General features: G+C 40.5%; 1 protein-coding gene across 1 annotated transcript; it reads left to right on the forward strand.

Moving 5' to 3' along the window:
• Window positions 1-1265: 1265 nt before the first annotated feature.
• Window positions 1266-12619, forward strand: RAB9B (RAB9B, member RAS oncogene family). The gene is made up of 3 exons (XM_084870531.1): window positions 1266-1464; window positions 6669-6760; window positions 9067-12619. Exon 3 carries the CDS (start codon window positions 9107-9109, stop codon window positions 9710-9712), a length of 606 nt encoding a protein of 201 aa, XP_084726657.1. The 5' UTR covers window positions 1266-1464; window positions 6669-6760; window positions 9067-9106; the 3' UTR covers window positions 9713-12619.
• Window positions 12620-13054: the final 435 nt, after the last annotated feature.

Below are 13054 nucleotides of genomic sequence, written 5' to 3' on the forward strand. Positions count from 1 at the left end.
GGAAGAAGTGGTTTAAGTAGGAGCAAAAGGGATTAAGTTAGATCTCTTAATTTTATTTTTAGAGAACAATACTTATTGATGCTATGATAGACATTCGTATTCAACAAATATTTTCTGAGCATGTCCTATCTAACAAGCATTGCCCTAGGGCCTGGGAAATGATGGTGAATCTAGGCTAGACAATCCCAATCCTTGACTTTATAATGCAATATAGTTTACTGGAAGAAGACAGGTGTCAATCAAAATAATAATATTTAAATACCTAATCATTAACAGATAAGTATTATGAAGAAAAAGCACAGCAGTCTACAGGAGTCTGCAAGAGAAGGCAGTCTTTCCATTCTAGGGTTATTTAGAAATGTTACTCTGAGAAAGTGACATTTTAACTGGCCCATGTGGGATTGACTAAATAGTTCACTTGTGAAGAAGTAGAGTGAGACTGGCCTAGATGGAGGGAGGTTATTGTGAGGACCTTCAGGAGGTCCATGGTGAGTGAGGGGCAGTGCATTACAGGCACAGTTTCTCAGACATCAGAGAAGATTCACAGGTGGATCTACCTGACAGAGAGATGGAATATGGGCTAAATAACCCCAGGAGCTCATAACAGGAAAGAATAAACCACAAAGTTGGAGGTATCAGAAGGCTAGAGGAGACAACAAAAAGAAGCTGGGCACAACTGGAATATTTCATTCTACCTCAGCAACATTTCCGGAAACTTCTAGCAATGCTTTCTGTATGTCCCTCTAGAATGTTAACTGGTAAGGATAAAGGATGGTGTGCCTTCTATGCCTGAGCTGCAGATGTGAATCTCTTTTTGGATTGCCATGAGAATTTCATGAGCAGTAGTCAGCTAGAGGACCTAGTAATGTGTTGTGTAATGTATTTCCTAGTAATATATTTCCCTGCGCTGTTTGAAACAGGAGAATATATGTGCTATCCTTTTGTTAAAACTAGAGGGTTTAGCTGTAAGGTAAATGAGGTAGGTCAAAGGGTAATTGCGGGAAATGGGACTGTGGAACCCAGCTGCAGAGGAGCCAATGGGAGAGCAATATTTGACTGTCCATTGTCTCTGTGCCTACTGAGCGGAGGGGAGGAGGACAAGGGAGACCTGGGTTGGCCACGGAACACCAAAAAAACCGAGCGACACAGGGTGCGCTCTGGACCTGCGAGGGCCAGAGGCAGCCGGATCCCCAGCACAAGAAAGGGGCTAGAGGAGGAGGCGGCACGGGCCCCGCCCCCTCCCCTCTCAGGCGCCGGCTCCAGACGCTGCGCGGCAGTAACGGCGGGCGTGCGAGCAGCTGCTGTCAGTGACGGCTACGGAGGTCCAAGCTGCACTTGCTGCCCCACTGAGGACCGGGAGGCCATAGGAGCCGTGATAGTGTTGCTGAGGAGCAGGGCGGCCGGCTCCCAGAGCTGACTGCCTGGTGCCCGTGGCTCTCTGCTATCTCTGTCCCATTGTATCGGGTAAGGTGATTGTGCGTGGGCAGGGACCAAGGCCAACAGCCGGGACCCCAGAGGCCCGGAGGTTGGGTGTTTGGAGAAAGATGGATAAAGGGAGGTCTTGGTGATTTCCGAGGGCACTCGCACCTTTTTGGAAAGGGACCTCGACAGTGCAGGGATCGCAGTTGGGGGATAGGTGACTGTTGGGGGAGGTGGTCTTTGCTGAGTAATCCAAGCGGCTGCCAGAGCCAGGCAGGGAGGGGTAGGGCTCCTTGGGGAACGGGTGTGGCTCAGTGCGCATGCACCACGGTCTCTGGTTCTAAGAGCTGGGGGTGAGATGAGAGGACCTGGGTCCGAGGTAGCTGAAATTATGCATGGCATCTCCATTTTTAGATCCCCAATGCTAGCAATGCCCCGTCCTAGAGATGACAACATTCCAGGTCTCCTAAAGAAGCTTCTCCTGGTACCTTGATCACTTACCCAAACCTTACCTATTTGTCTCTAAACTAGTCTACTTAGGAAGTGGCCTGGAGACAGTGCCAAATTGCTATCTAGTATGCCTTCAGGCTCATAGCCACGGAGCTGTCATCCTGAGGAATAAAAGGTTAGAGGTGAAATTCCACATTGGTCCCTTCTAGATGCATATAAGATCTAAACATGGACATAAATATGAGAATAGCATTTCAGCGGCATGGCGACTGTGACTCTTGGACTCAGTGCCTGAATGTAGCTGATAACTTGTTAGCTCTACAAAATGAATCCAGTGTACATGTCAGAGGGTTTACCTGCTAGGAACCCCACCACCACCACTAAGCATCAGGTTGAATTGGAAATAACCTACACCATTTGAGGTGGAGGAACTCAAATATTTTGTCATTTCTTACTTGTATTGATTTTCATATAGATTAAAGAAAGCATCTCCCGGTTCTTCAGTGCAGTATTAACAAATATTGTGCCAGAAATCAACAGTGAGTTGAGTAGCCTCAACCAGTATATCACCACAAGATGGGCTTTCCCTACAGCCCCAACTATGACTCCTCTCCTGTGTAGATTGCAGCCAGTGCCACTCGCACCCACTGCTTAGCTCTCCCCTGCTGCTCTTCCCCTACCTCCCAACCATGCAGTACAATCCCTCTCAAGACTTGCTTCCAATCTGCACTATGGATTTGAGCATAATTGGCAACTGAATTGACTTGCCAATTTGCATTTCTATCACTCTTCTCTCCATCATCACACTAAAATCTACTATTTTCAAAGCTTCAACATCTTTCTCATGATTGTACTGTCTCCTCCCTCATCTCCATTCCCACTCCCAACTAAATCCAATCAGTGGGTGCCAGCACAGCAGATTCAGAAGGTTCCAAGTATGTTGAAAAGCAAAGAGAGCTGTCAAGTATCTGTTATATGAATTCCTAATTGACCTTACTAAGTCTTAGACTCTAATATGTATACCCTAATTGAAAAAAAAAGTGAATAAGTTATCCTTAGAGAATGCTTGTTAATCTATTTGGGGCCGTGGGATAGGAAAGGAGAATTGCATTTCTAGGATAGTTGCTCTGTTAAAGCCAGATATTTCTCTGAATAGGATCAAAATCAGAATAAACATTTTAGTCCAAATTCTAACCTGATATGGGATCCATAAGCCATGTATAAGGGATTTGACTTACCTATTAAATATACTTAGCGTTACCAAAGGGTTCTCTTGCATATATTGTTATCTTTTTTCAGGGTTTGATTTAAATTTGGCATATTCTGGGAGAGCAAATCAATTTTTTCCTCCCCAGAATATGCCAAATTTAAATCAAACCTTGAAAAAAGATAACAATGTAATAAAGAAGATCACATTCATTTTCAGTGTGATGATGATGATAGTGGGGATGCCAGCAACCACTGAAAACAGGAAGATAATTATTCTCCTCTTGTTTTTTATGGGAATGGAGAGATCTGTAGGCTTATTTTTAAAATGTGAGGGGAGGGGTGGGGAGGGAAACTTGAGTATTTCAACCAACTTTCAACAGGGGGAATTCCTGTTAAATTCCATTTAGAAAGTGACCCCTATAAGACCATACTTCTGCTCTTTAGTCACCTTATAAATAATAGTATTTGGTATTATTTCTTACGGAATTGTGGCTCTATAGTACCTTGGCATAAAGTTAGAGGCATTAGTTTTTGGCACCTACTTAAAGTTAATTAATGAACAAATATTTATTGATTAGCTATATGGGGACCCTGGTGCTGCATGTTCAAATGTCTTCAAAGACATACAAACAAGGGTCTTACTATCTGGGAATTTAAAATTTGGTTGTGTCAGAAAGACATACTTGTAAAAACGGTTTTGGTAACAAAATAAGGTGGTACAACGCTACTGTTTCAACTGTAAAACATGAGATCTGAAGCTTATATGTTAATTTGTAAACTCCTTGAGGGTAAGACCTCACCTAAACATGTATGCATGTCCAACAGTGAGTGCTCAAGTGACTAAGCTTTGCAAAGTAGATTAGGTAAGGAGAAACCAGAGGCAAGAGAGAGAACAGCAGGGAAGCTTTCATAATAGATTAGATACAAGAAGATGTGGGCCAAATGAGGATGATAGCAGAGGATCAGAAAAGAATATTTCAAGGAAAAATCAGCAGGATTTAGTGACTGAAGGCAAGAAGACAAGCCTTAACTGAACAGTATTAATCTCTACTTCCAGCAAACAAACAAGAGTTGGAGACAGCAGAGGTAATAGAGGGTCACCTTAGTAGGGAAACAGCACCCAATAGGCACTCAAATGCTTTCTCAAGCAGCAGTAGCAGGATTGGACCAGAAGACCCTTAAGGTCCCTCCACACTGAGATTCTGTGGTATATGCAGATGCTCAAAATTATTAGGAAACAAGACATTCTCAAATATGGAAGACAAAGAAAAGGAAGAATTGTTATATTCCTACTGGCAGGCCCTTTTGAGAAGGGTTAATACTGAGTCATAAGGCTCCCAGTAGTGAGTGAAAGGAAGTGGAGGAGCGAGAGGAACAAACACTTCAAACCAAAAATTTCAATAAATGCATACATATCTTTGCAGGCTTCATAAGTTATTCATCCTAACCACACATATACACTGAATCCTTATGAGTTAAGTAGGACAGGTATTATCAGTTCTGTTTTTATAAAGGACAATATTAAAACACAGCAAGATTAAGTGACCTGTCCAATTTCATAAAATAAATTAATGAGAAAGCAGTGATGAAGACTCTTATCTCCTGATTGCTGCCAGCCCAGTGCACTTGACACTGAACCACATTGTTTTTCCTCCCTATGTACCTAGAAGTTATGTGTGCACATGACCAAAAATGGAATGCACAAGCAACTGCAGCATTATGTCAGATAGTTATTAATACTTCATCATTATTCCTGGAGCTGAGTATTTGGTTTCCATATGCACTCAGTCCTTCATTTGCTATATCCACAGTCAGGAAAGTAGAGTTAGTAAGTCATTGAATGATATGAACACCTGTTTGCTAGATACTTAAAGAAGCCCTTAATACTACCAGTATTGTGCTCAAGTTTTCTCTTCCTTCTGTTACTATTTTAAGTGAGAGTTCAAGAGTTCTGTTCTGAAAGTTATCCCACAGACAAGTATTAAAAATAAAGAGGTGTACTAACACTTGTTTCATCATCCTTTAAAGAAATGTTTGTTACTTGAGCTAGTGCCAAAGACAGCAGTCTGAGGACAGAAAAAAATAAAGAATTGTGGTAAACTTGAGAATTCTTTAGAATAGATATAGACCAAGAAGAAGGACAAAGCCTATCAATTTAAAAGACATTATTTAAATCCATAATTACTAATTTATAATTCTAATAAATCTCTTATAATATTCTTTATTTATATTTGAAGAAAATAACATGATGAACAAAATAGGTCCAGAGACTTGGAAGCATGGAACAGATTTACAGATCTTAGAAGGAAGGGAGGGCAGGAAGAGAACTTATATGCATATATGCGTAGCCCATGGACACAGATAATAGTGCAATGAAGGCCTGGAGTATGGGAGGAAGCCGGGTGGCGGGGAGTAAAGGGGCGGGGGGGGATGGAGGACATCTATAATACTCTCAACAATAAAAATAAATTTTAAAAATTACATGAGATTATTTAAGCAAGAGAGATTGTTTTTTTAACATTTCTTTATTCCTCACTATGAAAGAATACTCAACAAATCTAAGGACTGTTTTTCTTTTTTAGATAAGTATACTTTTAAATATATATAATTGATTTCAGAGAGGAAGAGAGAGAGAGAGAGAGAGAGAGAGAGAGAGACATCAATGGTAAGAGAGAATCATTGATTGGCTACCTCCTGTATGCTCCACACTGGTGGTCAAGCCCACAACCTGAGCATGTGCCCTGACCAGGAATTGAACTATGACCTCCTGGTCATTGCTCAACCACTAAACCAAGCTGGCTGGGTGACCAGTATTCTTTTTTTTTTACTTTATTTTTATTGTTGACATTACAGATGTCCCCCATTCCCCCCCTTTGCCCACCTCCACCCCCCCCACCCCTTCCTCTGTGGCCATCCCATGCTGTTTAGACCAGTATTCTTGTGATGATTAAGTAAGATTCTTGCCATAATTAACTAAGATGTTAAATGAAGTTGTGTTTGAATTTAATAAAGCTGGTTAAGTACTAAAACTTGTGTTCAAGACAGATGATCAAAATTAATGAGTAAAATAATTAGCCAATAGAACATATTATAAATAGGGTATCCTCAAACATAAACTTTTCTTCTCTGATCTTGTGAAATCAAATGCAGAGACAAACTCAAGGAAGATTGCTGAGTGTGCTAGAAAATTCTTGGAGATGGGAACATTGATAGGTGTAAAGGGAAGGAGTTTCATCTCTGCCATAGAATCTCAGCATATCTTAGCTTTCTCTGCTTTCCCTTTCCCGAATATCTTCTACTGTGAATATCACTTACTTTCTTTGATATACTTTGAATGGAGAGTTCAATAGAAATACAATATAAAAGTTTAAAAATTACATAAAGTACACTCAAATTAGGACAAGTTTAAGTTCTTGCAATAAAATTATTTGTCCATATTAAACATTTATAGCATTTTACACTCAAGTATATTTATGAAAAGCATTCTCTCTAGGTAGCTTGAGGTTGGTCTGTTGTTTTCATGACTTGAGTATAGTATATATTTTTTATTATAGATTAAAAAAAATAATGTTTCCCAATTTGTTTTTTAGAATCCTAGAACAGAAAACAAACAAACAAAAAAAAAAAACAAACAAACAAAAAAAACAAGAAAAAGACAAGATTGTGACAAAGACCAAACTGGGTAGGTTTATATTTTATACTCAACTGTATAGATATATATATATTTTTTTTTTTTTGTAAATCTGTTACTTAGCATTATCTCATATCAATAATACCTCCACATGCCCAATGATACACTTCACACAAAAGACATTTCCAAATAGGTCAACCAGCCTCATCCAGGCCCCACCCAAGGCACTTATAGATCAACACCCCAGCGCTACACTAACTCAACACATCCAGATCTAAGCCTTCATCACTTGATTCAGCAGACCCTCAAGTTCCCGCAAAAGTTTCCAGCCATGTCTGAGAGGCAGCCGTGGGCAGGTACAGGCGAGGAGCGAGCTGTTTCGGGCCTGGCTGCTCCGGGCCTGGCCTCTGTTGCTCTGGTTCGTTCCACAACCAGCTGCTCCGGGTCTGGTCACTGCCGCTCCCGACCTAGTTGCTCTGGACTTGGCTGTTGCTGCTACAAGCCTGGCTGCACCCGACCCGGCTGCTCTGGGACCGGTTGCTCCGGTCCCGGCCGCTCCGGGCCTGGCCGCTCCCAGCCTGACAGCCGCTGCTCCGGGCCTGGCTGCTCCCAGCCTGGCAGCCATTGCTCCTGGCCTGGCCGCACCAGACCCGGCTGCTCCGGGCCTGGCCGCTCCCAGCCTGGCAGCCGCTGCTCCTGGCCTGGCCGCACCAGACCCGGCTGCTCCGGGCCTGGCCGCTCCCAGCCTGGCAGCTGCTGCTCCGGGCCTGGCCGCACAAGGCCTGGCTGCTCCGGGCCTGGCCGCTCCCAGCCTGGCAGTCGCTGCTCCGGGCCTGGCCGCACCAGACCCGGCTGCTCCGGGCCTGGCCGCTCCCAGCCTGGCAGCTGCTGCTCCGGGCCTGGCCGCTCCCAGCCTGGCAGCCGCTGCTCCAGGCCTGGCCGCACCAGACCCGGCTGCTCCGGGCCTGGCCGCTCCCAGCCTGGCCGCCGCTGCTCCGGGCCTGGCCGCACCAGACCCGGCTAGATATATATTTTATATGTTTTTCATTGGATCTCCTAAAAATGACTTTAGAAAAATATATGATTAATACACATGATTAATACAATATAATTTTAAGGACTACTAAGGGTTATTAAAATTACATTTCAAATGTATTTGGCTCCAGAAACACTTTTGCATGTGCTGTTTGATTAGTGATTACTTTTCATCTCTTTGGGTCTCATGCATAAATAACACTCAACATCATCATTGTTGAGTTTCCACAATGGAGCTGATATGAAAGAGCCTAACAGAATCTAGTACAAGATAGCATTTGATCTCTTATCTTTTTTTTACATACATTTTATTGATTTTTTTATTTTTTATTTTTACAGAGAAGAAGGGACAAGGATAGAGAGTCAGAAACATCCATGAGAGAGAAGCATCAATCAGCTGCCTCCTGCACACCCCCTACTGGGGATGTGCCTGCAACCAAGGTACCCTTGACTGGAATTGAACCTGGGACCCTTCAGTCCCCAGGCCAATGCTCTATACACTGAGCCAAACCAGCTAGGGCTGATCTTTTTCTTTTAAGATGCAGTCTAGGTATTTCATGTATAGACATGTTATGGAGGTAACAAAAGGGTTCAGTATAATTATTAATACGAGGTTACAATATGTTTCTTTAGTGCTAGTATGGAATTAGAACCTACTAATAAACTAAAAATTAATAAGCTATTCTAGATATTATTCCTGAGTGACAGCTATTATATTGGTACCAGTCAACTGTCACCAACTTAATTGCTACTCTTCCATGAAGAAAATATTATGGATGATCCTTTACTTGTGAGGGCATCCATATTAATGCAAGTATAATGAGGCAAACGCCAGAAGAAACTTGACCTTTTTCTCTCTTCCAAGTTTGGTCTAATTCTAACCTAAACCTCTACTGACAGAATTCTAACTTATGCAGCCTTCTCTCCTCAGTACATCATGAACAGACTTCAAACTCCAATTTAATTTTATACTATTTGCCTGTTTAGAACTGTCAAAAGCTGAAGCTAATATGGTTACACATTTTAATGGCATTCCTGCTCTAGGTTTTCTCATCTAAGAGAGAACATGGTCAGAACTGAACCAAATTGCAGCACCATTTGCTAGTCCCATGGCATCCATCCATTCCTGGCAGAGACAATAGACCTCAAACCATCAAGACCTATTTTCTTCCTCATGCAAAAAGAGTTTTATTCCTTCTGCTAAACTATATCAGTTAATGAGCATGAATTAGAAGGCTCCACAATTCAGAGAAATGTATTATGAAGTTGATTTCCATTTCAAGTTTAACTGTCTTCCCTCTTATTTTTTCTTTTCTTTTCAGGTTATCTTGGTTAGAAACTTCCCCATTTGGTGCTGCAACAATGAGTGGTAAATCCCTGCTCTTAAAGGTCATTCTCTTGGGTGATGGTGGAGTTGGGAAAAGCTCGCTTATGAACCGTTATGTAACGAATAAATTCGACTCCCAGGCTTTTCACACCATAGGGGTAGAGTTCTTAAATCGAGATCTGGAGGTAGATGGACGTTTTGTAACTCTCCAGATCTGGGACACTGCAGGGCAGGAACGTTTCAAGAGCCTTAGAACACCCTTCTACAGGGGAGCAGACTGCTGCCTCTTGACCTTCAGTGTGGACGACCGACAGAGCTTTGAGAACCTTGGTAACTGGCAGAAAGAATTCATCTACTATGCAGATGTGAAAGACCCTGAGCACTTCCCCTTTGTAGTTCTGGGTAACAAGGTAGACAAAGAGGATAGGCAAGTGACTACTGAGGAGGCACAAGCCTGGTGCATAGAGAATGGAGATTACCCTTATCTAGAGACAAGTGCCAAAGATGATACTAATGTGACAGTGGCCTTTGAAGAAGCTGTCAGGCAGGTGTTGGCTGTAGAGGAACAGTTGGAGCATTGCATGCTAGGTCACACAATTGACTTGAACGGTGGTTCCAAAGCAGGATCTTCATGTTGTTAAAAATAAGAAGCCTTTTAAAGGTGTACCCCAAATTGGTCAGTCGATAGTGTAAGAATAACTGTGCCCCTCTAAAACTGTACACACACAAAAAAAGAAAGGGTAAGAGATAAGGTTGTAATTGTTAATTAGAGCCTTTCACACTGAAGTTGTAGAGCAACTTTTTAAAAAGTGCTTTATCAAGTCAAGTGTATTTTGCGTGATTTCTGCTATTTCCTTCTTGTGTGCATCAGGACATTTCAGAAAACTTTAGTCCTGAGAGACTTAAGTATTTTTTTTTTTCAAATCATAGTTTAAACTTAGAACCCAGCTGCATGAAGGAATTAAAGAGCTCTAGCTATCCCTTACAGTGTCCATTAATCAGCTAACAAATGTCACCACCAACTTTTGCCAAGCAGTTTCAACATGTCTGCCAAAGGAGGGAAATAATACTCTGAACTTTATTACAGTAAAATAGTAATTCAAACAAGGATTTCCTAAGCTTGAATTTTAAAGACATTGCAATTACTAGGAATACAAAAGTATTATGATGTATACTGCCTTGTTTAAACCTTTATGTATGCTTTGCTGCCATCTGAGCTTTTCAAAATATACCATCTCAATAAGAGATACACTGATGACACTGGAAATTGATTATACTCCTTGTGTTTGAAGTAACAGGGTACTAGAGAATGTGTTATACTTAAATATGCCAACCACTCTTGCAAATAAATGGTTGGTCTGCTTTTACTTCATAAGTCTACTTTTGCTGCCTAGGCATGTTTCTTCTCTGACAACCTCTTATCACTTTAGCGATGCTGCTTGGTATATGGCTTTGGATGCAGTGCTCTCTGCTCATAATTTTGATGGTCATTTGGTCCATCATGCTGTGCTCTCAGAGAAGCCTTCAGAAAAGAGTGGGGGATAATGGGCTTTTCTCACAAGGTTCCTTAACTCCAATATTTATTGTATAAGAAGAAACAGGGTGTGTGTGTGTGTTTGGTTTTTTTTGTGTGTGTTTGTTTGTTTTTGCTGTTTGTTTGTTTTGTTTTGTTTGTATGTTGTACTATCTATTCAGCTGGCCAAACTAGGATATTAAAAGTGACAAGAGAGCAGACTTTAACTCAGAATTAGAATTAATTTTCTCATAATTAGAATTGTCCAACATTGGAATGGACTGCCTTAATAGCAAACTTTCCAGTAAAAATATTCAAGTAGATGCTTGATGACCATCTGTTAAAATACCATAAAAAAGGATTTCTGTACTGGCTGAATGTTTCTTTTCAGGTCCCTTCCAGCTCTAAGTACTATAAACCTATAAGCTACAAACTACATTTCAGTGCCATGTTATAATTAGATGTATCTTAAGACAATAGCTAAGACTATGGAGAGGGACTTTTAAAAATGCTCAAACTATTCTGGGATCAAGCATTTAACAGTAACTACATAGCTCTATCTTTTGCTTTTGTAGTATGGCAGGAAAATTTATTGAAATCTGAGTAATCATTGTGTGCCCAGATATAAATGTCCTAAAGATAAGATATTAAAATACAAAATTGGTTGTCAAAATTCGATTACTATGACTGTCAGCTATTTATATGCATTCTGGTTCTTGTTGGTTGACTTGTTTGTCTGGCATAGCTTTTTATCTGTACTTTTTAAACATCTATGATAAAAATAGTGACCCGAGTTAGTGATGAACAATTATAAATGACCCCCAAAAGAGACCTGGGCCAAGGAGGGGGTGGGAGCTTTCACAAGAATACAGCTTAGAACTTTCCATTGTAGTCACATATGGAATCAGCCTTACACATAAGACCTTATGTGCTTTAAGAGCTCTGGGACTTTTTGGCCACCTAGACAAATTGAAGATGGCATTTCAACCCAGTTATACTCAATATTTCCAATTTAAATATAGTCCTGACCCCATTGGCAAACTAACTTTTATGCCAGAGTCAAAGACAGAACTGGGACCCTGTAGGTCATAAGAATTGGTCCCTATACTGACTATGCCTACAGGAGGCCACACTGGTTTCCAAATTTTATGATAATTTTGCTACAATCATGTTAAGGTGAAAATCTGTACATCAGAGCTGTTAAATGCTAACTGTTTTAAAGTGCATGAGACCTGGGGCCTTCTCTTTCTACTTGCACTCTGCTTAAAATAGTTTCTATTTGTAGATCTCAGGCCTTCATAAAGACCTTCATTCACTCACAAAAGTACTTGTCTCTATCAGAATGGCATGTGGTCATTTAAGTAAAAAAAAAATTGCGTGGATATCCCATTCATAGGTCTCCTGTCCATTCAACACAAGTGTTGATTTTATTGGCAGGTTAGCTAAAGCCCCTTTCCTCTTAGCCATGCTAACTTTTTTTCTGCCAAATCACTACACAATATGTTTTAAAAACATTTAACATAAATTGACAAAAAAACAGTGGCATTTTAGTGAGCAATACTCAGTGAGGTGTTGATGTATAATTTGAATAAGATTTAAAAACACCAAAAGCTGAGATCTGAGAGTCCTGGGAACTGTGCATATAGGCTTAGAAATTGTGTACCTGAATGTGCAGTGCAGTATTTTCAGCAGTTTTTTTTTCATGAACACCAAATTTTTGAATAACCTATTTCTAATTGAAACTATACTGTTTTTCAATGGTTCATTAAAATGTCATACAGAATATTTATTTTGTATTTTCATGTATTGGACTAATATCAGGGGGTCTCAGATTCCATATGTCTTCAGTGGATTGATAAATTTCAGGTTAATTTGTGCCTGACTCAGCCATCTCTATTTTATCCTGAGGTATTCCACAATCCTCTTGTTGCAGGTGCTGCTAAAAACTCAAAATTGTGTATCAGATCTTTTGTTTCAACTGTAAAAAGTCATCTGTGTTATAAAGTAAATAAAAAGTGCTTTTTTAATAACCTGTATACAATGCTTGTGCTTCTTTCCTTTTTCTCTTTTTGAGTGACTGGTGGGTGTGACAGACAGTACTTATTAATCAAATCACTCTTTCAGGCTGCATTGCATGTGGCCTGTGGATCATTTTTTCACATGGTACTCTGAGCAGCTATTACCTAGAGATCATACAGATACTCTTCTATTGATTGGAAAATAAACTAAAAAATATTAAGGTGGGGAAGTTCCTTTTATTTTATGCTACTTTTTAATGTATGAAGAGTGTTGGGACTGGAAATTGTATCTTGACTCTCCACTTTATGTCTTCATTATAATTTAAACCAAATGCTAAAGTACCACAGAATATACATATTCCTTTTATTTTCTTGACTGGTATACTGTCCAGATTTTAGGAAACATGAAAATACAGGTGAAATAAATCAGAAAAACAGAATAATTTTGTTAA

The sequence above is a fragment of the Pipistrellus hanaki genome (genome assembly GCF_964339955.1).
Source record: "Pipistrellus hanaki genome assembly, chromosome: X".
Lineage (NCBI taxonomy): Eukaryota > Metazoa > Chordata > Mammalia > Chiroptera > Vespertilionidae > Pipistrellus > Pipistrellus hanaki.

Excerpts from the sequence above, each read along its gene's own strand:
- RAB9B (XM_084870531.1), top strand. The coding sequence starts at position 9,107 with ATGAGTGGTAAATCCCTGCTCTTAAAGGTCATTCTCTTGGGTGATGGT.